Raw genomic sequence first — 26,633 nt, 5'->3', positions numbered from 1 at the left:
GTCTCGGGGCCTCACAGTCACCTGGGCGGCAGTATCTGGGGGCTTGTCACCGCTCAGCAGGGCCGAAAGCTAGGGGCCCGTGAGTGGGTCCCAGAGGGGCCCGGAGCTTGCTGCATCTCCCTGCCTCCTTGCCCACCTCAGTTTCCCCATCTGTTATATGGAGATGGCCTCATCTATCCAGCCAACATCAAACCACTTTGGAATTCCAAGTGAAAGGGTTCAAAAAGCAAACAGCACCGTGCAGTCACCCCGGCTACGCAACGTTCTGGTTTTATAAAGATGGAGGGGATGTCAGCAGCTCCTGTCTGCTGCAGGCCTACTATGCCTTGCCCTTGACATTTGTTATCCTCTTCCATCTTGCTGACAGCCGCCAAGCAATGCTTGATTATACCCATTGTCCAGATGAGGAGCCTGAGGCTCAGAGAAGCCAAGTAACTTTCCCAAGACCACACAGCAAATAACCAGCAGAGCAAGAGGCAACCTCAGGTCTGTGTAACCTCCCCTCCCCCCCGGTCCCCAGGTATAGGCAGAGAATCTAGGCTAAATTGCTAGCAAGGCAAGAGCCTTTTCACTCCAGAGCCACTCTGCCATCGTGCTGGAGGATGAACACATGGGAAGTCTACTAAGACTTCATTGTTGGCAAAACACGATGGGCTCCCACCGTCCATTATCATCATTAAGCTTGATTATAATTAGAAAGAGGTGGGTGGGGCTGGCCCAAATCCCAAGAGAACATCCTGTTCCCAGCCATCCCAGGCCTGGAGAAACGTCCCTTGGGTGGAGGCCCCAGGACAGTGTGGTGGCGGACGAGGAGGGTCCGTGGCAGCTACAAAGGCCTGGCAGGGTCCCCAGCCACCCTACCTGTGACAGTGAGTCATGTAAGTGACCGTCTCCTCCCACTGGGCTTTGAGGTCCTTCAGCTGGGCCAGGATCGCGGGCTTCTGGTCCTCATGACAGCACACCAGGAGGGCTTCAGCCGCCCGCAGCACCAGGTCCACCTTCACGCGCCCCTCCGGCTCCAGCTGGCATATTTTCTGTTGTGGACACAAATACCAGTTTCCAGGAATTAGACAAAATACAAGCAGCCAGAGCTTTGGCAAGACAGTGACTTGATGGAAAGAGCCAGGACTCTGAGGCCAGAGGAGCTGGGGTTCAAATCAGAGGCCCCTGCACCTTCTCCTGTGACGGTGGGCAGTTAGCTAACGGCCCTGAGGCTGGAAGCGGGGAGCCAGGGAGATGAGCGACCACCTTCAGGGCCGTCTGATGATCTAACTCCCTTCCCTTCCCTACTTGGCCACTTCCAGCTGTGTGAACTCAGGCAAGTTTCATCATTGTCCCGGACTCGATTTTCTCATTTGTAAAATGGGATCATTCTTAGTACCTAGCTCCCAGATATTTTTTTTTTCAATATGAAATGAGAAAATGTGAGGTGTATGTCGCAGTGTAGGGGGCTGTGAGGATCTGCCTCTCGGATCTACTGTAGGGAGTGGGCTTGAGCCAGGGCCCCTCGGCTGCTCCCACCAGTGATGAGGCAAGAACACCAAGGCAGGCCTGTTCCTGTGGGGCTTTGGGCTCCTCTGATGGGTGACTGGTCCCGGAGGCCCCAAGGCCTGGCCAGACTCCCTTAGAATCACATCACAATCCCAGACACTTCCTGGTCTCCTGGATTGGGGGGGCAGACCTGCATTGGACATATCTCCCCATTCCGAACCTCATTGGGTTCCCAACCTGGTTTCTTTCATAGACATTTCCCTATCAAATGTCTTGAGCTTTTTTTTTTAAGATTTTATTTATTTATTCATAGAGACACAGAGAGAGAGAGAGAGAGGCAGAGACACAGGCAGAGGGAGAAGCAGGCTCCATGCACCGGGAGCCCGATGTGGGATTCGATCCCGGGTCTCCAGGATCGCGCCCTGGGCCAAAGGCAGGCGCTAAACTGCTGAGCCATCCGGGCTGCCCTGTCTTGAGCTTTTTTTAAAAAAAAAAAAATTTTAAATTCAATTTAATTAACACATAGTGTATTATTAGTTTCAAAGGTAGAGATCAGTGATTCATCAGTTGCATATAACAGTGTTCATTCCATCACGTGCCCTCCTTCGTGCCCATCACCCAGTTACCCCATCCCCCACCTCCCTCCCCTCCAGCAACCTTCAGTTTATTTCCCAGAATTAAGAGTCTTTATGGTTTGCCCCCTTCTCTGTTTTCATCTGATTTGATTTCTCCTTCCCCTCCCCTCTGTTCACCTGTTCTACTTCTTAAATTCCACATATGAGTGAAATCATATGGTATTTGTCTTTCTCTGATTGACTTATTTCACTTAGCATAATACACTCTAATTCCACCCAGGTCATTGTAAATGGCAAGATTTCATTGTTTCTGGTGGCTGAGTAATATTCCACTGTGTGTGTGTGTGTACACAAATATATAGACCACATCTTCTTTATCCATGCATCTGTCAGTGGACATCTAGGATCTTTCCATAGATGGAAAAACTATTGGCTATTGTGGACCTTGCTGCTATAAACATTGGGGTACAGGAGCTCCTTCAAGTCACTATGATGGTATCCCTTGGATAAATACCAATTGCTGGGTCATAGGGTAGCTCTATTTTTAACTTCGTGAGGACCCTCCACACTGTTTTCCAGGTGGCTGCACCAGTTTGCGTCCGCACCAACAGTTTAAGAGGGTTCCCCTTTGTCCACATCCTCGCCAACACCTGTTGTTCCCTGTCTTGTTAATTTTAGCCATTCTGATTGATATGAGGTTGTATCTCATTGTGGTTTTTGATTTGTATTTCCCTGATGCCCACTGATGTGGAGCATTTTTTTTTCATGTGTCTGTTGGTCATGTGTATGTCTTCTTGGGAGAGATGTCTGGTCATGTCTTCTGCCCATTTGTTGATAGGATTTTTTGTTTTTTGGGGGTGTTGAGTTTGATGAGTTGTGCTTAGGTTTTGGACATTAACCCTCTACCAGATAAGACATTTGCAAATATCTTCTCCCATTGCATAGGTTGCTTTTTAGTTTTGTGGCCTGTTTTCCTTTGCTGCACAAAAGCTTTTTATTCCTAGGTATCTTATGGCTTTCGGTGCAACTGTAAATGGGATCGATTCCTTGATTTCTCTTTCTCCTGCTTTATTGGTCAGTGTATAGAAATGCAATTGACTTCTGTGCTTTGATTTTATATTCTGCGATTTTGCTGAATTCCTATATCAAAAAAATCTACCAATTTATTTTGCTGGAGGCTTTTGGGTTTTCGACATAGAGTATCATGTCGTCTGCGAAGAATAAAAGTTTGATTTCTTCTTTGCCAGTTTGGATGCCTTTTGTTTCTTTTTGCTATCTGATGCTGAGGGCAGGACTTCCAGTACTAAAACATCTTGAGCTTTTAAACTCATCTTGGCGTTGGCCTCTTGGAGGGCCCAGACGAATACACAATGTCTGTCAAGTAGTACACCTCTGATTAACATCAGCTCTGGTCCTTATTGCCATTATTTATTTCTTTGGCAACTAAAGTATGGTCTCTGTAGTGAAAGTACAATTGGATTCCAATTCCAGAGCCTTTCCCCCGACCTGCGAGACCTTCCTCATGGTACTTAGATGCTCCGGGCCTGTGAAATGGGGGAAGAGGACACTGACACCACCCAGGGTCATGGTCACATTTCCTGATGCTGGGAGAGCCCTGGGCACATTGCCTGGCCCACGCTCCACTGTCAGCTACTGACTGTTCACTGCTAGTACTGTCTTTTCCCACCCTTGATCCCTATTTACTGAACAGCAATTTGCTGATAGCTCAAGCTCTGTTGCCCAGCCTGTCTCCCTCGGCCTGGCAGCCAGCCTTCTCAGAATGAAGTCCCAGTGGGCTGGCTGTCTCTGACTCTTCTCTGTGGATGGCACTAGGCCGGGGCCAGGTTGGGGGAGCCAGATGCTGCTTCACTGATAGCTGTGTGCCCCCAGCAGGCCCCTGGGTCGCTCTGGGTCTCCCTTTGGCACCATGAGATAGTGATAACAATTCCCACTTTGTCTACGTCATAGGGTTATACCATTAATTTTTTCAAATACAGTTACTGGGACACCTGAGTGGCTCAGGGGTTGAGCATCTGCCTTGGGCTCAGGGCATGATCCCAGGGTCCTGGGATCAAGTCCCGCATCAGGTTCCCTACAGGGAGCCTGCTTCTCCCTCTGCCTATGACTCTGCCTTTCTCTCTCTGTGTCTCTCATGAATAAATAAATTAAATATTTTTTAAAAATAGTTACTTAAAACATTGATGTGTTAGTATACTTTGTAAAAGGCTGAGCTATGATGTAGATCCTTTTCCAACATGTGCAAAGGGGCAATGGTGTCTATCCTTTTTGTTACTTCCTATGAGAATGGCCTACTGTGATGATGATGATAGAGAGGCACTTCGCCTCCTACCTGTGCCATCAAAGAGTGGCATTAAACAAGCTCCTTCCACAGGCTGCCTCTGTGGTCTAGGTGGTCGGGGGTGGGGGTTGGCAGGCAGGGAAAATGGGGAGCGGGGAGCTACCCCAAGAGGGGGAAAGAGGTTCTGTTGGCTCGTTGATCCCGGCCAAGCGTCAGGACGCAGCAGGATGCCAGAGGATCATGGCTGCAGCAAGAACCCAACAGAGATGCCAAGTCCTGCTCAGCAGCAGGCTGCAACGTAGGCGACAAAGATACTATAGTGGTTAGCGTGGACTAAAGATCTGAGGGCCACTGCGGAATGTTCTGGGCCGAGTGAGATTACCCACCCCCTGCACAGAACTTCACACCACTCAGGAGCAGGGGTCCCACAGTGAGCTCAGAATGAATTACTTGCCATCCCCTGGGATTTAATTTAAGGACCTGGTATTTCTGACTCCCAGCGTTGAGGAGCAGACGTAATGCCCACACCCCGAATTCGCAGGAAGGGTGCCACGGGAACTGCAGTTTTACAAACAGGGGTGCTGGGAAGCCACAGAAGCCTGGAGCTTTGCGGGCCAGTTCTCTGTGGAGGTTGAAGCGGCCTCTTCTATCCCTGCTGCCCAGATGAGGCCCCAGCAGAATCCAGCTCCATAAACCAGGGAGCCAAAAGCCATGGGGGAAGAAGCTAAGTTCTGTCTCTCCGTCACCCCCAGAGACAGAGACAGCCGGGCCTGGAAAGTCCCCATGAGGACTAGAGCCCCTTTCCCACATCCTGTGTGACCTCCCCTAGGCCTCTCGCCCTTTGCGTTCCTGACTCCCTGCTCAGAGGGGCGTAGGCTGGACCCCTAGGTCCCCTGCCCTTGGCAGGGAGTGCTCTGTGGCTTCCCTGCCAAAGAGAGAAGAGCCGGCCAGGCCCAAGGCAGGCGGAACACCAAGCCCCATCTGGCCCGAAGCTGACACATCTGCCCGCAAGCTGAAACATCAACCAATGGGATATTTGTCGTGGGCCCGGGACCAGGAGTTTGGAGGCCGGGCCTAAGCTTCTAAGAAGCAGATTCTGCCTTTCTTCACTACTGTTGTGATCATGCTCTTCGGTCGGTGGGAGGCTCTTTTCTAGCTGATTAGCAGCAAGATCCAGGAGTGTGTGGCAGGAGGGAATGGCCGGCTGGGAAGGGGTTCTTGAACTGCAGCCACAGAATGACCCTGATTGGAAGGAGCAGTGAGGACCAGACTGGTGGGGGTTGGAGGAGAGAAGGCCTCAGAGGAGAGAAGAACAAATAGATAAGGAAAGCTGGAGGAACGAGGTTAGTCAGGGCTTGTCCTCAATGCAGCCAAGACCAGGCAGGCGCTGTGCTGGGTACTATGCTCAGTACTACACTGAGTACTATGCGGGGCACTATGTGCAGTACTGTGCTGGATACTGAGTTGGGTACTGTGCTGGATATTATGCTGGGCATGTGCTGGGCACTGTGTTGAGTACTACGCTTGGCATTGAGTTGAGTACTATGCTGGGTCCTATGCTTTGTACTACATGGGGTACCAAGTTAAGCACTGTGCTGGGCACGGCACTAGGTGCTATACTAGGTACTATTCTCCATACTCTGCTGGGTACTGTGTTGGGCACTGGGGTCCCAGATGAACAAATAAGGCCTGATGCTTGCAGGCTGTGGTGGGGTCTACAGCTGAGAGCACAGATGACTGTCAATGAGCCACAGATACCACAAAATAATGATCGGAGCTCAATGAGGGGTGTGGGGAAACCCAAGGAGGCTCCGTGCGTAGGTGGCATTGGCACCGAGTCTTAGTGACACGCAAACATCTGTGATGGGGGCTTGAGCAGAGGCAGAGAAGCACGATGTGTTCAGGCACAGTGTGTCCAACATCTGGAAGCCAAGTTCTGGGAAATGCAGCCTGTGTCAGACCACACAGGAGCCTGGAAGGCAGCTAGGAAGCAGCCCGGCTGAGGCTAGGCCCCGAGTGCAGGGCCACGGAGGCTGGGAACCAGTGGGCAGAGAGACAGGACGCTGGGACTCGGGGGACCAGCTCCTGGAGGCTGGGCATGGGCAGGAAGGGTCGGCACACACGTGATCCTGGCATCGAAACCACCTCACCCATGGGGCTGGCTCTGCCAGGGTGCCTGCACTTTGCCAAAGGCACCAGTAAGTCATTCGACTCCAGGGTCCCTCCCTCCTGCAAAGTGACAACCAGCACCCCCACTTCCACCCCAACAAGCTGAAGCTCCCGAGGTGCCACGGCCACAGTGGGGATTCGAACCCCAGCTGGCCAGTCCTATTTCCCAGGAGCAACAATCTCTCCAGTCTCCCTTTGCAGAAGGCTTCCACCACCATGAGGGTCCTAGAGCTGCCGACACCCCTCGTGCAGAAGGCAGGGAGGGCAGGACGGCGTGGGACGTGCTCCTGGCCCCGTGGCTATGAGGCATCAGAGCTGGATTGGAACTCACATCCTGGCACTGAGGCAGACAATTACCAGGAGTGCACATCACTGAGCTGCTGGGGTGCCCCCCACCAGGCCCCAGAGAGAGGTCCCATGGACTGGGGAGGTAGGAAAGTGGTGCACCAGTTGCTCCCTTCACCAGAAGGCCGAAGCGAAATGTTTTTTTTTTCTTTTTTTTAAAGATTTTTAAATTTATTTATTCATGAGAGACAAAGAGAAAGGCAGAGACACAGGCAGAGGGAGAAGCAGCCTCCCTGTAGGGAGCCCGATGCCGGACTCGATCCCCGGTCCCCAGGATCAGGCCCTGGGCTGAAGGTGGCACTAAACCACTGAGCCACCCGGGCTGCCCAAATGTTTTCTTTCTTATTGCGAAATTGGTTTTGACATGTCAAAGCTCAGAAAATAGGACGCCTGAGCCCCGTGGGAGAGCCTGCGGGGGAGCACCCAGGACGTGACCCCTCCACCTAGGTTCCAAGTCCTAAGGACCACCCTCGCCTTGGCTTATGCCTGACCCACACCCAGGGCAACGAGCTGCCAGGGTAAGGGTGTGAGGCCCAAAGGGATTAGTTCCCAAGACACGAAGTACGCGCGCAGGGCTGCGGTGTTCCAGGACAGACATCAGGAGATGGGGCTGGGGCTAGGAGTGCTCCATTTCACAAACACGACCACACCCACGCGAACGGGCATTCCAAGTAGAGGCAACGGCACAGGCCAGAGGCTTGCTGAGAGGACCTCGAGGCTCTCTGCTAACAGGGGAAGATGGGATGGGATCAGCAGGCTGGAGAAGCCAAGGCCAGCAAACAGAGTCGTGTAGACAGTGGGAGACTCTGATGCCAGGTGGAGTTTGGTTTTTTTTCTTGGTGGGCAATGGGGAGCCATGGAAGGCTTTAGAGGAGGGGAATAACATCAATGACGTCATGGGACCCTCGTGTGGCGTGGATTATGTGCATACCTGTCCCCTTCTATGCGGTGAGCCCCTGAGTAAGGCGCCCTTCACCTGCCTCCCTGCTCCAGGTGCCCGCACATGGATGGCCAGTGACACTCCAGACTCAACCCTGGGTTCAGGCCCTGACAAGATCAATTTCTTTTCCTTTCTTTTTTTTTAAGATTTTATATATTTATTCACGAGAGACCCAGAGAGAGAGGCAGAGACACGGGCAGAGGGGAGCCCGATGTGGGACTCGATCCCAGGACCCGGGGATCACACCCTGAGCCAAAGGCAGATGCTCCCTCGCTGAGCCATTCCAGTGCCCCCAAGATCAATTTCTGGAGTTTTGGCTCATCGCTGTGTCTCAGAACCACATTTTATTATTGAAAATTTGGGACAATAAAACCACATTCACCAGGCTTTTGTAAAATTAAACATGAAATAGCGCGGCCCCAAGCACAGAACAGGTGTTGAATGAGTGTCAGGTCCCCACTCCCAGTGATCCGGGAGGACTCATTGTTTGATAAATGCCTGCTGGTGACAATAACAGTGCTGATGGTGATAAAGGCCAAGTCTGACAAGGGAAGGGGCTTTGGGTTGCCAACTCCTCTCCCCACTCCAGGCTCGCCCGTCCCTTCAATCCCTGCCATCCAAGTTTCCAATCCACCATTCCCCTGTTGCAGAAGAGATGTCCAAGCTCCCAGGTTCGCTGTTCCAAGCTGTCACCCTCTGAGCCCTGACCACCCCTCTGGCCCTGTCCCCTGCTTCCGCCTGATGGCTGGTGCTCCCCTATAGCCTTGTTGATGTTCTGAGCATATGCTACAGACTGTGCCCACCTCTGGGCCTTTCCTACACAATTGTCCCTGCCTGGAGCTCCCTCCTCACCCCCCTCACCCCTGCATCCCCCAAGCTGATTACCTCCTCTATGTTTGAGCTTCAACAGCAAAGTCACTTGTCCCCAGAGGCCTCCCTTGATCAGGCTGGGGGACGTAACCTCACTTGGGCTTTCCAAGAGCCCTGGGTTCTCTGCTCACTTCACTGTCCAACTGGGAAGCCTATGACCATGACACTTTTACGTGGCCATGATGGTCACTTGGTGGGGGCGGGGGGGGGCGTTTACCAGGCCCATCAAGCACCTGGTCTTGGTTGCCATAGAAGGACATGTGGCTCAGGATGGCAAGGACTCAGATGGCGCTACACCAGGAGGCAGGCAACGTAAGCCATGGAGAGAGGCAGGCCCCTCCACACCTACCTCACAGGAAGAGCAGGGCTGTATTTAATTAAGGTGTGTGGCAAGGGGCTGCGCCGGGAGCAACCTGAGGGCAGGGACCAGGGATGAATCTATCACCTGGTGGTCCTGCGGCCACAGTTTGACACCTGACACAGGGGAGGCTAGTGAAAAAATGTGACTCAAAGTGGCAGGTCTCTGGTCCACCAGAGCCAGGCCAATGAAGGCATGAGAAGCACCATTCTGAGATACTTAGCCCTATCCCTTTCTAGAAAGGAAGCAAACTGAGGCCCAGTAGGGTCAAATGACTTGCAGGGGCTCACACAGCCAGCAAGAAGAGAGCTGGGAGTTGAACCCAAGATGTCCAGACTCCAAAGTCTGTCCTCTCTCAAGTCCAGTGAGCTGTTCTATCAAACAGAACACCCAAGAAACTAGAATGCCCTGCTCTCTGCCCTGCCAGGCATGGTTTTATTGTGAATACCCCGTCTCTGATCATCTGAGAAGCACATGACGCTGCAGGGAAGCAGAAAGCTCATCTGACAAGGACTCAGAAGATTCAAATTCCAGGATGGAATATCCCATCCAGAGACCTTTCCACCTTCGACAAGTCACATGACCTGAGACCCATTTTCCCCATATGGAAATACACGGACAATGGCTCCTCCTTCACGATGTTGTGTTGAACCTCAAATGATGAGCCCTACCAATGTGATATAAATGTCTTAATTTTGAGTGTCCATTTCTAAAAAAGAGCGTTAGATATTTTCAGTAAGAGGCACAAAAGAAAGAAAGCAAACAGTGTGGGGTCAGCCCCATTTCTAGCCTGGTCGGGAGACCAGTTTGTGTAGGAAAAGGTTAGCCTCCCTCAAAAGTGACCATGGTGATGTGACAAGTTAGAATTGTGCAATATCCCAGTGGATGTGACCCAAGAGACGCCTATGTCATGGCTTTGCTTATAGATCGGAAAGTGAGGCCCAGAGAGGGACGGGGACTTGCCAAAGGCCACAGAGCACTTTAGCATCGGCATGGACACTATGACCTAGGTCTCTGATTCATTCATTCATTCTTCCCCTTGGCCCCGAGCCTGGAGCAGATGCTGTCGGATGGGGGCACCATAATACCAGGCCAGGCACTGGGCACCAGCACTTCCAACAGGTGTGTAGCCCCACACGCTCTGAGCCCTGCTTGGGGAAGCTGGGGGGTCACTTCCAACTGGATAGAGCCCCTTCTGCACCTTCCTGAAGGCCGATCTGGGCCCACCGAGACCTGGCAGGGACCTGAGGCCCAGGGAAGCAGGGGAGCTGCAGGGCGCCAGGCCTGGCCCACCTGGGCTGGCTGGGGGCCCACCTAGCCACACGGTGCTTCTGCTGGGACAGGAGAACCAGAGGGCACCTGGCAGCATACGGTCCCAGGACCAACAGCGACGCCTCACCCGGAGCAGGTTAGCAATGCCGTGGGTGGCATCCACTGTGACCTTCTAGATCAGAACCCGCCCTCAAACCCAAATCCCCAGAAGATTCAAACACATCAAAGTTTGAGAGAGTCAAGTCCACCCTGCCATTTAACAGCCCAGGAAGGTGGGGCCCGAGAGGGAGGGACGTGGCCAAGGCCATGGGGCTATGGAGGCCACGGCCTCTACCTACCTCGGTCTCCCGCAGCCTGGCCTCCAGGGCCGCCCGGGGCCCCTGGGTGTTGTCGTTGACCTGCAGCCGATCCTGCACAGCCCTCATCCACTCCCAGGCGTCCTCCACGCTCCTGTCGAAGCTCTCCTGGGCCAGCTGAGTCATGGCACCTGCAGGGGTTGAAGACAAGACCACATGAGATCAGGCCGGCGGGGCAGGGGTAGGGCAGCGGGGGTGGGGGACCGATGCTGGGGACAGCTGCACATCTGAGGAGGATGCACGGCGGCAATTGTGTGTGTCAAAAGGCCAAAGGACCAGGGAGGAAAGCAGGCCTCTGCTGTGGCCAAGCAGGGAGAGGGGGCCCAGGGCACCGGGCTGGCGAAGATTCTCTCGGGCCTCTCAGCTTCCCTGGCCCCCCTCACCCTACCTTGGGACTCAGGGCCAACCCTCTTCGGTCTCTGCGGGTTGGCGCCCCTCCAAAAGAGAATCCCCAAACACATGTGGTCTGAGATGGCCACGGCATAATGAATCACGATCTGCATGGACCCAGAAGCCTCAACCTAAGAAACGATTTTTGGCATCGACCAAGCTGACGCCGGCCCCGGAAACTCACCGGAATAAAAAGGTCCCAGGGCCAGGGCCAACCATGTAGCCAGGTGTCTTGTTGCTAGTTTGCCACCAGCTTGGGTCCACCGCAGACCATCACTGGTGTTTTTCCACCGAGCCACACACCACCTGGCTTGTGGCAGCCACGGACAACCAACTGACCTTACGCTTGAGATGAGCCCCACCTGCTCTGGCGTTTTAGGGGCCACCTGCCTGCCAGCATGGACCCCCCCCCCCCAGGTAAACCAGCCCTCCACGACGCTGCCCTCTGCTCCCTGACCCTCACCTTTTAGCTGCAGACACAGAAGCTCAGATTTTCGCACTTAACTTTCTTGGAGTCCCATGAAGCCCAGGCAAAACCATTCTGTACTCCAGTTCTAGCTGTCTGCTTATGGCAACTATAACCTGCTTTGGATTAAAGTTATTTATATCCGCATCTTGGGTGAAGGGATTGTGTGTAGCTTATCCCCAACCTCCCACAACGCCTTGCACAGAGGAAGCGCTCTGTAGATGTCGAAACAGCCCGGAATTGGTATAAAGTTTAATGCACCATGGAAAACAGAGCAAAACGAGAAATACGCACACGCCCAACAGTGGGGGGGGATTAGGTAAGGAAAGTAAGGCACACTGCATTTCAGGATATCAAGCGGCCCACAAAAAGTACATTGAAAATCAATCGATGGGATCCCTGGGTGGCGCAGCGGTTTGGCGCCTGCCTTTGGCCCAGGGCGCGATCCTGGAGACCCGGGATCGAATCCCACATCAGGCTCCCGGTGCATGGAGCCTGCTTCTCCCTCTGCCTGTGTCTCTGCCTCTCTCTCTCTCTCTGTGACTATCATAAATAAATAAAAATTAAAAAAAGAAAATGAATCGATGACGGGGAATTCTTACAACACGATGATACCCAAAAACTAGGCAAAACTGTATATTTAGTAGGTACGACTCTACAACTAATAAAAGCAAACAAAACCACAAGCAACTGCGTTCATGGGAAGAGGTCAGGCAGTCCTGCCATGACGTGTCCCCGTGACTTAACTAGAGCAGAGGGGGGTGTGGGCTGAAGTGGCTCGAGCCGGGGCCCATGTGACCTCAGGCCTCTCTTTTCCTGGCAGAGTGTCCTTGGAGGCCAGTTGGTCAAAGGTGATTCGACTGTGGATGGTGGAAACCTGCAGCTGGGGGTTTTTGTTTCCTTGTTTTTCCACAGATGCTTTGTGATTTTTCTAGAGAGCAAGCATCACTTTACAAAGAAAAATTAAAAGCAACAACAAACAAACCCAGTTTCTTCACATGGTTGAACTGTGCGCCGGCCCTTCCTTCTGGTTCAGCAGCTGGTCGCTCAACAAGCATTGATTGAGAAACTGAGACTCTGAGCACCCCCGCCAGGTGGGCGCCGGGCTAGGCCTTCCAGGCTGGAGGATGCTATCCACGCGCGGGGGTGGGATCCGGGGCTGCAGTTCAGAGCTCAGTGGCCGGTCCTGTTTTCCTTTCAGAGCTGTTTTGATTTTTTTTTTCCTAACAGTTTAATATGTTCCCTGAAGCCACTCCCTGTCTTTGAAAGCTTCGTTTGTAAAGCACATTAGGATGCGCGGGCGGTTAAATTGGTTCATTGTGTCTTTAATCTCTTGTCTAGCTTGGGACTTGATTGGCTTCCAAAAGCTCAGCTTTTACGTAACTTTACAAAGCAAAAGGAATGGGAGGGGCAGAAAGGAGTCTCCCCATGCCTCTGATGGCAGGACAGCCTTAATCACAACAGCAGGGAGGCCTGGGAGGGCCCTTCAGGCTGGAAACGTCCAAGGCCTGTGAGCTTGCAGGTGGCGTTCAAGACACCGGGGCCTCTTGGCCTGTTTTGCCAACCGTTTTGTTCCCATTCAGAGTCCTGCACAGGAATGAAGCACGTGCTCCCAGCCAGGCCTGCCTGCAGAGGCCCACGGGGGAAAGGCTGTGCACTGAACGCATGTGTGGGCAGCAGGTGGATGAGCTGCAGGCCAGGGTGCGGGTTTTGAGGCATGTGGGACCGCTCTTGCACTTCTGTGGGTTCTTTCTCTGAGCAGAGGCTTGAAATGCCAACCATAAAATGCAAAGAATTACAAAGGAAATCAATCATATTAAAACACAGTTATCGGGAGGCCAGGGTGCCTTGGTTGGTTGAGCATCCCACTCTTGGTCTCGGCTCAGGTCATGATCCCAGGGTCCTGGGATCGAGCCCTGGGTTGCGCTCCAAGCTCAGAGGGGAGCTTGCTTGGGATTCTGTCTCCCTCCTGCTCTGCCCCTTCCCCGCCCGCCCCCAGCTCACTCTCTAAATAAATAAATAAAATCTTTTTAAAAACTCATAGTTATCAAAAGACTAAATTAATGAGATAAAGCACACGCTTTTTTATTAACACACTAAATCAAAAGAGCTAAGAGTGGGGTTTATTACTACCCTAATTTTGAAGTAGTGATGGGGAGGGACAACATTTCAAGGTATCTCCAACTGCAATGCAGCATCAAAGCGTATGTGACAACGTTACCCGAGCTGGTCACGCGAGAGGGGGCTTTGCTTTGGTTCTGCCCCCGGCACGATGGCAGGAACTGCTCACAGGTAGAGGTTCGCAGCAGTAAGACTAAGGTCTTCACCCCTAAATTCCATCTCTCCGTCCCCAGATCTTGGGGCGGGGGGGGGGGCGGTTGGGGATTTCTGCTCTATGCCTTCTCACAGCCAGGAGGAAGGAGAGCCTATTTTGTTCCACAGGGTGGAAAATTTTCAGCTAAAAACCAAATGGGCAGGAGAAAAGCCAAGCCCATCCACAATTGATTTAAGGAGCAGGACTGCTGGTCCTTGTAAGCATCCCTCAATTGAGTTTACTGGGAGCCTCGTGGACTTCCCCGAGTGGAAGCCAGGGGCAGAGGTACAGCCCTGGGTTGGGGATGGGGGGACAGACCACGTGAGCTTTGAGAAACAGCCTAGGAGGGCCTTCCTGTCACCTGGCCTGGAGCAGGTGGGATAAGTGGAAGGCTCCTGCACTGGGGAGGGGGCGGGGGGGGTGAGGCTGGAGCGTGGGAACAGGCAGATGGTGACCAGGGGACTCTGGACAGGGGTTGGGGTGGCAAGGGCCAGATCAGAGCCTTCAGAGCCACGTCCAGGAGGCGGGGCTGGCCTCTGGGGACAAGAGCCAGTGAGGGCTCAAGTCGAGGGAGGGCATGACTATCTCTGAGCTTCCAGCAGGTGCCCCTGACCAGGGAGGGTAGAGAGGGGCAGCACCCACGGGGGTGGGGGGGGGCAGCTGCAGGAGGCCACGGACTGGGAAGGAAGGCTGTGCGAGTGAGCATGGTGGTACGCATGCCTCTCCGGAGGAGCACCAGCATCCTTGGCAAGTTTGTTTGTCCTTCTTGGATTGGTTGAATGGACATAGTATTAAAAAGGGGACTATGTATTTTCCAAACTATTTGGAAGAGAAGAAAGAAAGAAAGAGTACTCAGGGCTTAAAAAAAAAAAGTTTCCATTTCCAAGTCCAAGCAGCAGCCCTGGGGTGCGGCTGCAGGTGGCAGGAAGCTGGGCCTCCAGGAGTGGGTCTGGGCTATTCTGAGGCGTCGGTGACAGGGCCGGGCAGGAGGACGAGGCCCTCTGCAGCTCGGGCTGCTACTGGTCTACCGGAGGGGAGAGAGACACAGCCAAACTGCCCCAGTTTCCAGCGTCCTGTTGTCACAAATGACAGTGGGGAAGGACAGGATATTTTTGCCTTGACAACAGACGAGCCAAGCCAGGGCACAGAATAAAGCCAAGTTGGGTCACATCACGTGTTCAGAGGGAACCTGGGTCAAGAGCCAGAGGTGTGCAAGACCCACATGCTAGCAGGAGGCTGGTGAGACTGGTAGGCTTCCTCCAGATCACAAGGGGAGAGCTTAACCAGAGCCTGAGGGGGAAAGTTCAGGAAAAAATGGGGGCAGAAGCATGGTCAGTACATGTGCTGTGTGCAGAAAGTGCTGGAAACATGATGTAGCCTAAAGGGAAGAGAAGGGCACCAACAGGGCTGCCATAATAAAGGGCCTACACTGTGCTAGGCTTGGCCTTGAGTCCTCTGACTCAGGCACCCCTGACCTGCGAGGGAGGTGACATAGGGGGCCACTGAGTAGAAGTGGGGCTCCCCCTCGTGCTGTGTGCTGCGGCTTCACGGCGGGGGGAGCTCACCCAGCCTCCTCCTCTCCGCCTGTGCCTTCCTCTTAGAAGGTAGGGGGGACTCATCAGGAAGGCAGGTGTTCAGAGGCCGGGGTGTCCCCACCTTCTCCACTATACTGGAGGGACGAAGGGCTGGGAGCTGCTGGGCAGCAGGAGCTGGGTATCGCCGGACGCTGACTGCCCACCGGGGCTCAAAACCCTGTCTCCTGAAGGCTCAGTGAGCACAGGGTGAGCACAGGCCCCTCCGTCCCCATCCCTTCTCCTCCCAGGATGCTGCAGAGCTGAAGCCGGAGGGTGGGGTGAGGGGCCACCTGTAAGGGGCAGACACCATAAGGACCAGGCGGGGGCAGTCCCCTGCTTCAATCCCACATTCTCTGGGAATGCGCCAACACTCCAACTCAGCTCGCCCTTTGGTGATCTGGGTGCTGTAAGCATCCTTTTAGGACCTAGCCAGAGGGAGGGCCACAGTCAGGGCCACAGAGTGGCAGTTACGTGGCTGGCCACTATTGGTACCAATTTACAAAGACGGAGACAGGCTCAGAAAGGCAAAAAGGCCTGCCAAAAGCGGTGGATGCAGGATCAAGGATAATAATCGTGATAACCAACAAGTGTCTGGCATTCTGTGTGCCTGACTCTGGGATGAAGGACTTAGAGCTATTAGCTCATTTATCCCACAAGGCCCCAGTGAGAGACTTGTTATTACCCCTCCATTATTGCTGAGAAAATTGGGGATCAGTGATACTAAGAACACTGCCCAAAGCCAGAGGGATGTAGCAGAATGGGCAGGATTTGAATTCAGGACAGAGTCCAAATTTGCTCTTAGACACCATGGCTCTATGCAGCTTCCACGCCCTTGCCTGCGTACCCCCACCCCCCGAGGGTTGCCCATGCAGCCCAGGGAGCCTGGGGCGGCCAGCCCTCGGCAGATCCTCTGTGATGAACATCTAAGTTCCAGGGTAAATCTGGGCCTCTGCTCAGAAAGCTGGTCCCTGCTGCCACGCAGCCTGTCATGCAGCGCCTGGTCACTGGCATTTGTTCTGGGACCCAGAAGGCTTCAGGATGCAGACCTGAGTAAACCCGGGCCCCGATGGCAGGCTCTACGGGCAGTGACAGCCCAGTGTGCCTGTTCCGCCAGCCTGGCCAGGGGCCCCCGCCACGCACTGACCCAGAGCCCGGGGAATGGGATGCGCTCCCCTTCGGTGACTCATCCCTGCCCTGCCACAGTTTCCACCGACTCATTCCCACTGCTCTCACGCACGCGGATGGAATTTCAGGAACTGAGCATGCAGCTGGGTTTAATCCCAAAGCTTATTCCGAGTGGATTCTGGGAACGCGCTCTTTTGTTCACGGAGGGCAGACGATGATGTGGCGAGGCCACCGTTCGGAGCACCAGGATGCTCCTGGGGGATCCTCTCTCGCGTGGCATGAGGAGAAGGTGATTCTGAGAGCAAAGCGTGAAAGGCGGGGACAGAGCTTCACACCACCTTGTTTCATCTTGTAACAGCCGCTAAGGTGTCTGAATCCAGAGCTGGGAACAATTGCTGGGCTTTGTCCCGTTTTGGAGGGAAGCACAGGCTCAGAGAGGCTGAGGGATGGGCCCAGAGCCACACCGACAGGACGCCACGGCCCCCCTCTGCCCGCCGCCTTGTGAATGCTCACACCAGACACCCCGTGTCATAACAGGGTTGTAGGGTCCACGTGACAATTCCAGCCACAAAGAGGACGGGCCAGGGATGGCTTTCACAGCAAGGGCTCCGAGAACGATTTTCAAACAGCCGCCCAACACGGATAAATGGTGTCTGGCAGGGAAAACCAGCTGTTCTCTGGCCCAGTTCGTGCCCCCGACACTGACCGTAAAACAGCATTTCTGATTTCTCTAAACTGACCAAAGCCAAGCTCTCCATCAAAAGGCACAGTGCAGAGGATGCCTAGATTTCTACCCAGAGGACACTGACCTTGGCAAGCCTGGTCAAAGGTCAAATATGACTCTCTGGGAGGGTAGAGAATGTACAGGGCAAGGAAAAGAGAATGCGGGGTGGGGGGCAGCAGAACACGTCCCTGGGGTGGGGCAGGTGGCTCCGAGGTGTGGGGCCACGGCTCCTCGGGCGCAGGTGTGCAGGGAGGGCAGCCAATCAGAGGCCTCGAAGGGGAGGGCTCCCTGTAGGGATCCTGAGGGGGGTCCTGAGAGGCACCCCGGCCCCAGGGTCCCAGCCAGCTGCTGGCAGTGTGGGCAGGACGGTCAAAGGTCAAGGAGGCAGGGACTGGCCATCAGGCGCAGGTCAGAGAGTGCTGGGCAGGGCGTCAGAGCACCAGTCCAACCTGCCCTCACACCACACAGGGCCTCACACCACAGGCATGAAGTTGCCCAGGCCAGTCGATGCGGTCCTCTTGGCCTCTGATTCAGGAGAGAACATTAGGCGGGTGTTGGTTTTTCACACAATGGGCCGTGACTCAATCCCCTGCCTGGTCAGTAAAAACCTACTCGCACTCCCAAGGACCCCGGGGATGACATCACCAAGGCTCTGGGCCTGGAGGACAGTGCTCCGTCACTGCCCAGGCCCCAAGGCCCCTCCCTAAGATCTAGCCCAACAGGATGGAAGCCAGGATGGGATGTCAGCCCTTCTTAGTCCCTGCAGCTGCCCTGACCTCCTTCCCTCCCCACGTGATCTACGGCAGGCAGCATCTGTGACAGCAATGGCAGTGACAGAGGTCGGTCCCCTGCCCCTCCTCCAGGCCTCACAACTTCTCTCAGGGAGGAATCTTCTCCAGAGAGGGGCTATTCCAGTAGTCGCTCCTGAACCCACCAGACCTGCCTGGCCTTCCAGCCTGACCTTCCTTGGCACCCCCCCCACCAACGCCCCCTCTTTAGACTGGATTATCCACATGGTAGCCCATGGGGGCCAGTTTGGCCACAGCCACTGCGCACACCTTGCCACACACCTCCTGCAGCTCCCGGATCCAAGAACACGTAGGCAAACCGCTTCAAAGGAAAAATCAGGGCTGCACAGTAACACATTCTCAGAACCCACTCTGAGCAACTCGGACTTTAGAAACGAGAGCTTTCTGGGGCCCCTGGGTGGCTCAGTGGTTGAGCGTCTGCCTTTGGCTCAGGTCATGATCCCAGGTCCTGGGGTCAAGTCCCACATCAGGCTCCCTGCATGGAGCCTGCTTCTCTCTCTGCCTGCGTCTCTGCCTCTCTCTCTGTGTCTCTCATGAATAAATAAATAAAATCCTAAAGACATGAGAGCTTTCTGCTAGATGAAAATGTCTTGCAGTTCGAAAGCATCGCACCGATGTGTACAGTTTTTAACTTTTTATTTGTTCTTAGGGGACAAGTTGTAAAACTTCTCATAGAACCTGTGGCCTCTGGAAAGACGTCTTCCTCAGATCCCAGTTTGAGAAACCCTGCATGGGCTGATGAAATGAGAGCTCCTCTCCACCCTCAAGGATGGAGCTCCCACCTAACCAGAGTCCCACCTCGCTGCACCACACGGGGAATGTTTCCAGAAGCTTAGAGCCTGGGTGCTCCCCCTCCCTCTCCCTCCAGCTTGGTTCTGCACAGGGAAGCCCTCCCCTGCCACACCCCTCCACACCTGCTTCCCACAGACTCTTCCCTGTTCTCTTTTCCAAGATCCCCTTAACAGCCACCCAGAGGGGGAGACCTTCCAGGCTCTCTCCCCACCTACCCCACACGACGGCCCTGTCCTAACCCTGGAGCCCAGGGACCCTGTGCATGCTGCCATTTATTGCAGGTTTAGTAAGCACTTTCCATGGATTTTCCCCACATTCTCCTCCCGACCTGGGAGGCAGTTACGATCCCTACTGGTTCCATCTCACGGAAAGAAAACTGGGCCTTTGGGAGGCACGGCCTGGCTAGTAAGCCACCGACCCAGCATGGGAGCCCGCAGCTGGACTGCGCTGTTGGTGTTTCACCGTTCCTGTTTCTAGACTTCTCTGAAGAAGGCCAGGGTCGGACTCCTCTGGTTGACCCACTGACTGGAGGTGGGGTTGCCTTCCTTTTTAATAGCTTTCCTGGGAGCATAATTGATGAATAAACACATGGTCACGTTGTACCATTTGTAGGTCCGGGCAGGTACAGCCATAAAACCATCACCCCATTCAAGATAAAGAACACGTCCATCCCAGGTTCCCGATTCCTTCCCCCCTCTGCCCACACCCCGTCCCAGGCAACCGCTGACATGTGCACCGTCCATAGAGATGACTTTGCCTTTTTCCGGAGGATTTCACATAAAGTGAATGATGCACTATGTATATATGTACGTACGTATTTTGGGCCTGGCTCCGTTCACCCGGCACAACTACTCTGAGATACCTCCCTGCCGATGCCTGGTATGGATGGCTCATTCCTCTCCGTGCTGAGTAATAATATCCCCCGGTCTGTGCAGACCGTAGGTTGTTTCTGCAGCCCTCCCCCGGAGGGGCAGTCTTCAGCTTTTCTGAACACTTGTGCGCAGGCATTTGCTTTCCTTTCTCTTGCAGAAACACCTCGGCGTGGAGTGGCTGGCTCACACGGTAGGTGTTATGTTTACATTTTTTAGAAACTGCTAGACTGTTCTCCAAAGCGGCCGCACCCCCGTCTGTTCCCACCAGCAGGGTGCGAGGGTTCTGGTTCCCGCACATCCTCCCAAGGCGAGGTGTTCCAATCTTAGCTCTTCTAACAGGTGGGCAGCGAGGGCTCAACACGGTTTTAATCTGCAGTCCCCAAGGCCAACCACCTGATGGACTTGCCACGGTACCTAGAGCTGCCTTACTAAGCTGCCGAGCTTTGAAGAGCACTTCCCAGCCCCCCCCCCCACCCCGTCCTTGAAGGGTGCAGGTGGCTCATCTCCTGGCCCCAAGGGCTGAAGGCCAGAGGAGTGAGTAGCTGAGTGACAGGGATACACAGCCAACAGGAATCCGCTCCAATTCCAAGGGCCTGCCAGCCGGCTCCTTGAACAGGTGGTTCTCTGAGGCCAAAACCCTTGAACCAACAGCCAGAAGCATGTAATGTGCATTGGTCTCTCTAAGCTCTAAAACAGGGCTTCTGCAGGGGTCCTATTCTGTGCTCCCTCAGCTCCCAGGGTTCGAAAGCGACGTGCATGGCTGCACAATAATTAATTAACTAAATAATTGCACTGAATTAATTGAACTGAATTAACAATTCAATGTCTGCCACAGGGTCTCCTCGCACCAGGGGTGGAGATCAACAATTTCCCCAACTGTGCTGATCTCGGCCTATTCTTGTTTGAACTCAAACTTGCACCTGAACCCGGCCCTTGCCTGTCTTGATCAAGGTGCCTGGGACAGAACTGACATATAGTAGGTACTACAAATACTTGCCAAGAGATAGGTAAATCTGGAAATTATACAGAATAATATTTACTGTCTATGGCCACACCCCTGTAATGCACCGGATCTCGTCTGATCTCGGAAGCTAAGCAGGGTCGGGCCTGGTTAGTACTTGGATGGAAGAATAATATTTACGGGGATGCCTGGGTGGCTCAGTGGTTGAGCACCTGCCTTTGGCTCAGGTCATGATCCTGAGGTCCTGGGATCAATTCCCACATCAGGCTCCCCATTGTGAGCCTGCTTCTCCCTCTGCCTGTGTCTCTGCCTCTCTCTATGTGCCTCTCATGAATAAATATATAAAGTCTTTAAAAAAAAAACGAATAATATTTACTCCCATTGGCACTTAGTAGTAGGTACTTGATAATTATTAGCTTGATGCTTTTTTTTTTTTTTTTTTACTAAAAGGAAGAAGTATGGAACCAGAAGGAGCATCTCTCTGGTCTTTTTTTTTTTTTTTGCATCTCTCTGGTCTTACTGGTCCTTGATATACACAGGCTGTGGGTTCAGGGAAAAACCGGAGAAAGGCAGGGATGGGAAGGATAGACAACAGCAACTCTGCTAACCCAGTATCAGAGCCTTCCTGCAGGGCATGTGGGCCCCGGCATGGGATTAGGGAACACTGGCTCCGATGTCTCCTGGTTGGTAAAGTGGAAGCAAGAGTTGCCACCTGACTTCCATCCTCTCTGAACTTTATTTTATTTGTGTTAAAGATTTTATTTATTCATGAGAGACACAGAGAAAGAGGCAGAGACACGAGCAGAGGAAGAAGCAGGCTCCCCATGGGGAGCCCAATGCAGGACTCGATCCTGGGACCCCAAGATCACACCCTGAGCCGAAGGCAGATGCTCAACCCCTGACCCAGCCAGGTGTCCCCTCTCTGAGATTTAAATCGGAAAGTTGTCTCGCAGGGAAAGAGCATATCCAATTCACCTCGGGACTTTTTCTAACACAGTCACTCTTAGTAAGGGAATTCTATGTGGCCAAGAAGCCCCACTCTATCCAAATGCCCAGGACTGTAATGATCATCTTCTCTGCTGGGGGCAGAAAGACTAACTACTGTGTTACCAGGTCACAGCCCCCAATGGCCATGGGCTATCACCAGCCATTGTGAAGCAGGTGGGAGTAAATGCTGGAGGAAATGCTACACTGCTCTAACCCACAACTCCAACCTGTCACAGCTGGAGACCTTCATACTAGCTCTCTGTGCCATACCCTACAAAGGAGGTGTTTTATTAGCTCCATGTTACAGATAAGGCAACAAATCACAGAGATCTTAAATGACTTTCCTCCAAGCATGCAAAGCTAGAATTGAAACTTTGACAGTCTGGCTCCAGAGGCTTCTTCTCCTTATCCCCTTATCACTTTACCTGTGGCAAGTGGTCAGTACTACCTGGTTGGCGTGTTAGGGATGGCTGGAAAGCCAAAGGTGTCAGTTAAGTAACAGCCACAGGTAGGTGGTGGGTGAAAGATCTGTGAAGGTCTGGTACAGCTCAACTAACGTTCTCCAGATACTTCCTAGAGCATTTGGGCCAGGCCTATGGCCTTATCAGCAAAGCTATGTTTTGCCATTCCCCCCTTGCACCTAAAGCTCCTGGTGCACCAATCAACATGCCCCACTTAGCTCCATGACTGCTGGTGGATGTGTCTACCTTCCCAATAGACTGTCACCCTTGAGGGCGGAGGCCATGTCTCATCTGCTCTGTATACACAGAGCATATGTGGCATGGAAGAGGTCAGCGGTGCTGCTTACTAATTGAGCGCAATGTCGCTGTTCTTGGAAAAACAGGGCTGGCTTTCATGGGGCCAGTCTGGGCTAGGGAGTCACCAACACTGCCTCCAGATTTGAGAATGGCTCCAGATCTCAGGCTGCAGGGCCGGTCTCACAGGATGATGGGATACCCCAAGGAGCCAATGAAAGATTCTGCAGAGACCTCCCTGAGTCTCAGCATATAACAATCGGGCCACTTCTGAGGAATCCTCTTAGCTAGCTGTGCCATTTTATGAATGGGAAGACTGAGGCTTACAGAAAGAAAGAGACCCACCCAAGATCTCGCTCAGTGGTAGAGCTATGACCAGGATTTATCTTGGTATAAATACATCCTATGTAATGCACATTTCAAATTGACCCACTGATAAAGAAACAATGAGCAATCATATTAACAGACAGTTAAATTTCAACAAGGGTGCCAAGAAAATTCAATAAGAAGAGTCTTTTCAACAAATGTTGTTGGGACAACTTGATAATCCCATGCAAAAGATAGAACTTGGACCCCTACCTCACACCATAGACAAAAAGTAACTCAAAATAGGGGAGACTGGGTGGCTCAGTCAGTTAAACATGTGCCTCTGGCTCAGGTCATGATCCTGGGGTTCTGGGATCAAGTCCCAGATTAGACTTCCTGATCAGCAGAGAATCTGTTTCTCCCTCTCCCTCTGCCCCTCCCCTGCTTGTCTCTCTCTTTCTCTGTCAAATAAATAAATACAATCTTTAAAAAAAAATTCTTTAAGAGTAACTCAAAATAGATCAAAGGTCAAGTTATAAAAAGCCAGACTATAAAACTCTTAGAGGGAAACATGACCATAAATCTTCCTGGCCTAGGACTAGGCACTGATATCTTAGATGTGACACCAAAAGCACAAGCAACAAAGGAAAACTAGAAAAATTGGACTTTATCAAACTTATAAACTTTTGTGCTTCAAAGGGCACCATCAAGAAAGTGAAGGGAAAACCCAGTGAATGAAAGAAATTTTGCTAATTATTTACCTGATAAGGTACTTCTATCTAGAAAGACAAAAACCCAATTATACAATGGGCAAAGGATCTGAACGGCATTTCTTCAAAGAAGATGTGCGTACAAATAGCCAATAAGTACATCAAAGGATGTTCAACATCATTAGCTATCGGGGAAATGGAAATTAAAACCAAAATAAGATACCACTTCATACTCATTAGGATGCTTAGAATGAAAAAGACAAACAATAACAAAGTATGTGCAAAGATGTCGAAAAAGTGGAAACCTCATAAACTGCGGGTGAGAATATATGATGGTGCAGCCACTTTGAAAAACAGCCTGGCAATTCCTCAAATGACTGAACATATAGCTGTTACCAGAGGATCCAGCAATCCCTAGGTATCTACTCGAGAAATTACAATATGTCCCCACACGAAAACTTGTACACAAATGTTCATGATAGCCGAAAAAGTGGAAACAACCAATTTACCCAACTTATGAATGGGTAAGTAAAATGTTATATCCTTACCATGGAATATTATTCAGTAAGAAAAAGGAATGAAGCGATCCATGATGCCATGATATAAATGCCCCTGAAATATGATGCTAATGAAAGACGCCAATCCCAAAGGGCCACATACTGCATGATTCCACTTACGTGAAACGTGTAGAACAGGCAAATCTATAGAAATGGAAAGTACGTGGGATCCCTGGGTTGCTCAGCGGTTGAGTGCCTGCTTTCGGCCCAGGGAGTGACCCTGGAATCCCGGGATCGAGTCCCACATCCAGGCTCCCTGCCTGGAGCCTGTTTCTCCTTCTGCCTGTGTCTCTGCCTCTGTCTCTTTCTGTGTCTCAAATAAATAAATAAATAAATAAATAAATAAATAAAATCTTAAAAAAAATATATGGAAAGTAGGTTAGTGCTGCCTAAGGGGAGGATTGGGGGGAGGATGTGGGTGGTACAGTTTTCCCCTTGGGGTAATAAAAATCTTTTAAAAATGATCACAGTAATGCTTGTACGACTCTGTGAACATACTAAAAGGCATCAAACCGTATACTTTAAATGGGTGAATTATATGATATGAATTATATCTCAATAAAGCTGTTTTTTTAATAAATTAATTTTTATTGGTGTTCAACTTACCAACATACAGAATAACACCCAGTGCTCATCCCGTCAAGTGTCCCCCTCCGTGCCCGTCACCCATTCACCCCCACCCCCCGCCCTCCTCCCCTTCCACCACCCCTAGTTCGTTTCCCAGAGTTAGGAGTCTTTATGTTCTGTGTCCCTTTCTGATATCTCCCACACATTTCTTCTCCCTTCCCTTATATTCCCCTTCACTATTTATTATTCATATTCCCCAAATGAGTGAGAACATACACTGTTTGTCCTTCTCCGATTGACTTACTTCACTCAGCATAATACCCTCCAGTTCCATCCACGTTGAAGCAAATGGTGGGTATTTGTCATTTCTAATGGCTGAGGAATATTCCATTGTATACATAAACCACATCTTCTTTATCCATTCATCTTTCGATGGACACCGAGGCTCCTTCCACAGTTTGGCTATTGTGGACATGGCTGCTAGAAACATCGGGGTGCAGGTGCCCCGGGGTTTCATTGCATCTGAATCTTCGGGGTAAATCCCTAACAGTGCAATTGCTGGGTCGTAGGGCAGGTCTATTTTTAATTCTTTGAGGAACCTCCACACAGTTTTCCAGAGTGGCTGCACCAGTTCACATTCCCACCAACAGTGTAAGAGTGTTCCCTTTTCTCCGAATAAAGCTGTTTTTTAAAGAAACAATCAGAATTTGAAAACTAAGAGGGTCATTCAAAAAGACCTAGATTAAGTACTCATCTTTGCTTGAATTTCCTTAAAAATATACCCATATATACACACATATATGTATATATATACACCCACCAAAAGGCCTCCAAGACCCTTGCACACCTCTAGTGATGGGTGGGGCTCACTACCTTTTCCAGGCAGCCCATCTTCTTTTTACATAACTCAGGGGATAAGGAAGTTCTTCCCTCTGGGGATCCAAACCCTGCATCTTACCAGTGGTGTGCCCATATATAAGGAGCTAAGGGGCTAGTTGAGATCTTTTTCAAAATGATGAACCTGTACCTTCCATCCACTGGGCATGTATTAAGTGCCAGCCAACATACTCCTCCCTCTGTAGGCATGCATCACCTCACCCGACCCTTAAGATAACTTTGAAGGTTGTTATGATAGTCCCTTCTTTAAAGATAAGGAAACTGAGTCTCTGAGAGTTGAAATAACTTCACTTTAAAATCTTAGGGGCGCCTGGGTGGCTCAGTCAGTTAAGCATCTGACTTGATTTTGGTTCAGGTCATGATCTCAGGGTCGGGAGATAGGGCCCCACGTTGGGCTCCCTGCTAAGCATGGAGCCTGGTTAAGATTTTCTCTCTCCCTCTGCCCCTCCCCCAACTAGCTCTCCTGCAATCTCTCTCAATAAAATAAAATAAAATAAAATAAAATAAAATAAAATAAAATAAAATAAATCTCAGAACTGGTCGCAATTGTCGCCTAAGAGGCACATCTGCGATTTGAACCTGGGTCTGTTGGACTCGAGAGCTGCAGCCCAGCCAGCCACTTGGGCCAGACTGCTTCTGAGAGCCTGACACCATGTCAGCATCCACACCAGGCTTGCAGGCATTATATGAGTGGCCTAAAGCTTTCAAATCACACACTGGAACAAACAGAAAGCAAACTCTGACACTCCAAAGAGGGGCTGGAGGCAGCCCAATGGGCTGAGCAAAGTGCTAGCCTGGGAGCAGGAGGTGGGGCCAGTGGCCAGGACCGTATCACCATGACAAGCCCGCTGACACTGCGCAGTCTCAGAGGAGCAAAATGAAGCCCTGGGAAATGTTCCAATGAGTTTGCCAGGGTTTTCAACTCAAGGATGCATCATCTGGTACTGGGAATTCCCATGAGGAGCAAACCCTCCCTGGGAGAAGCTACCCGATTCAACAGCTTTTGCTGAGTTAATCATAAAAATATTTTGTTGTACTCGACAGTCAGGTCTCAATATTCAGTTCCACCTTATAGATGAAGACATTGAGATGGGAAAGTTGCATGGCCTGCCCAGGGTCCCAGAGCTAGTAGCTGGAAGATGAGGAGTCAAA

The 26,633-nt window shown here is 51.9% G+C and overlaps 1 protein-coding gene across 5 annotated transcripts in view; it reads right to left on the bottom strand.

Moving 5' to 3' along the window:
* The window catches only part of SYNE3 (spectrin repeat containing nuclear envelope family member 3), a 97,380-nt gene that overhangs the window by 50,297 nt on the left and 20,450 nt on the right, over window positions 1-26,633 (bottom strand). For 3 of the 5 annotated variants that reach the window (XM_055303636.1, XM_055303637.1, XM_055303635.1), the window contains exons 2-3: window positions 10,658-10,806; window positions 862-1,034 (exon numbers count right to left, since the gene is read on the bottom strand). In XM_055303636.1, the coding sequence (XP_055159611.1) occupies window positions 862-1,034; window positions 10,658-10,801 (317 nt within the window). In that variant the 5' untranslated portion in view covers window positions 10,802-10,806. Of the gene's footprint in view, window positions 1-861; window positions 1,035-10,657; window positions 10,807-11,528; window positions 11,837-12,516; window positions 12,718-26,633 lie in introns of those variants that run through there. The other 2 variants (XM_055303634.1, XM_055303638.1) reach the window with 2 other exon arrangements.

Source organism: Nyctereutes procyonoides, unplaced genomic scaffold (assembly GCF_905146905.1).
Source record: "Nyctereutes procyonoides isolate TBG_1078 unplaced genomic scaffold, NYPRO_anot_genome, whole genome shotgun sequence".
Lineage (NCBI taxonomy): Eukaryota > Metazoa > Chordata > Mammalia > Carnivora > Canidae > Nyctereutes > Nyctereutes procyonoides.
This window is presented reverse-complemented; position numbering and strand designations above follow the sequence as displayed.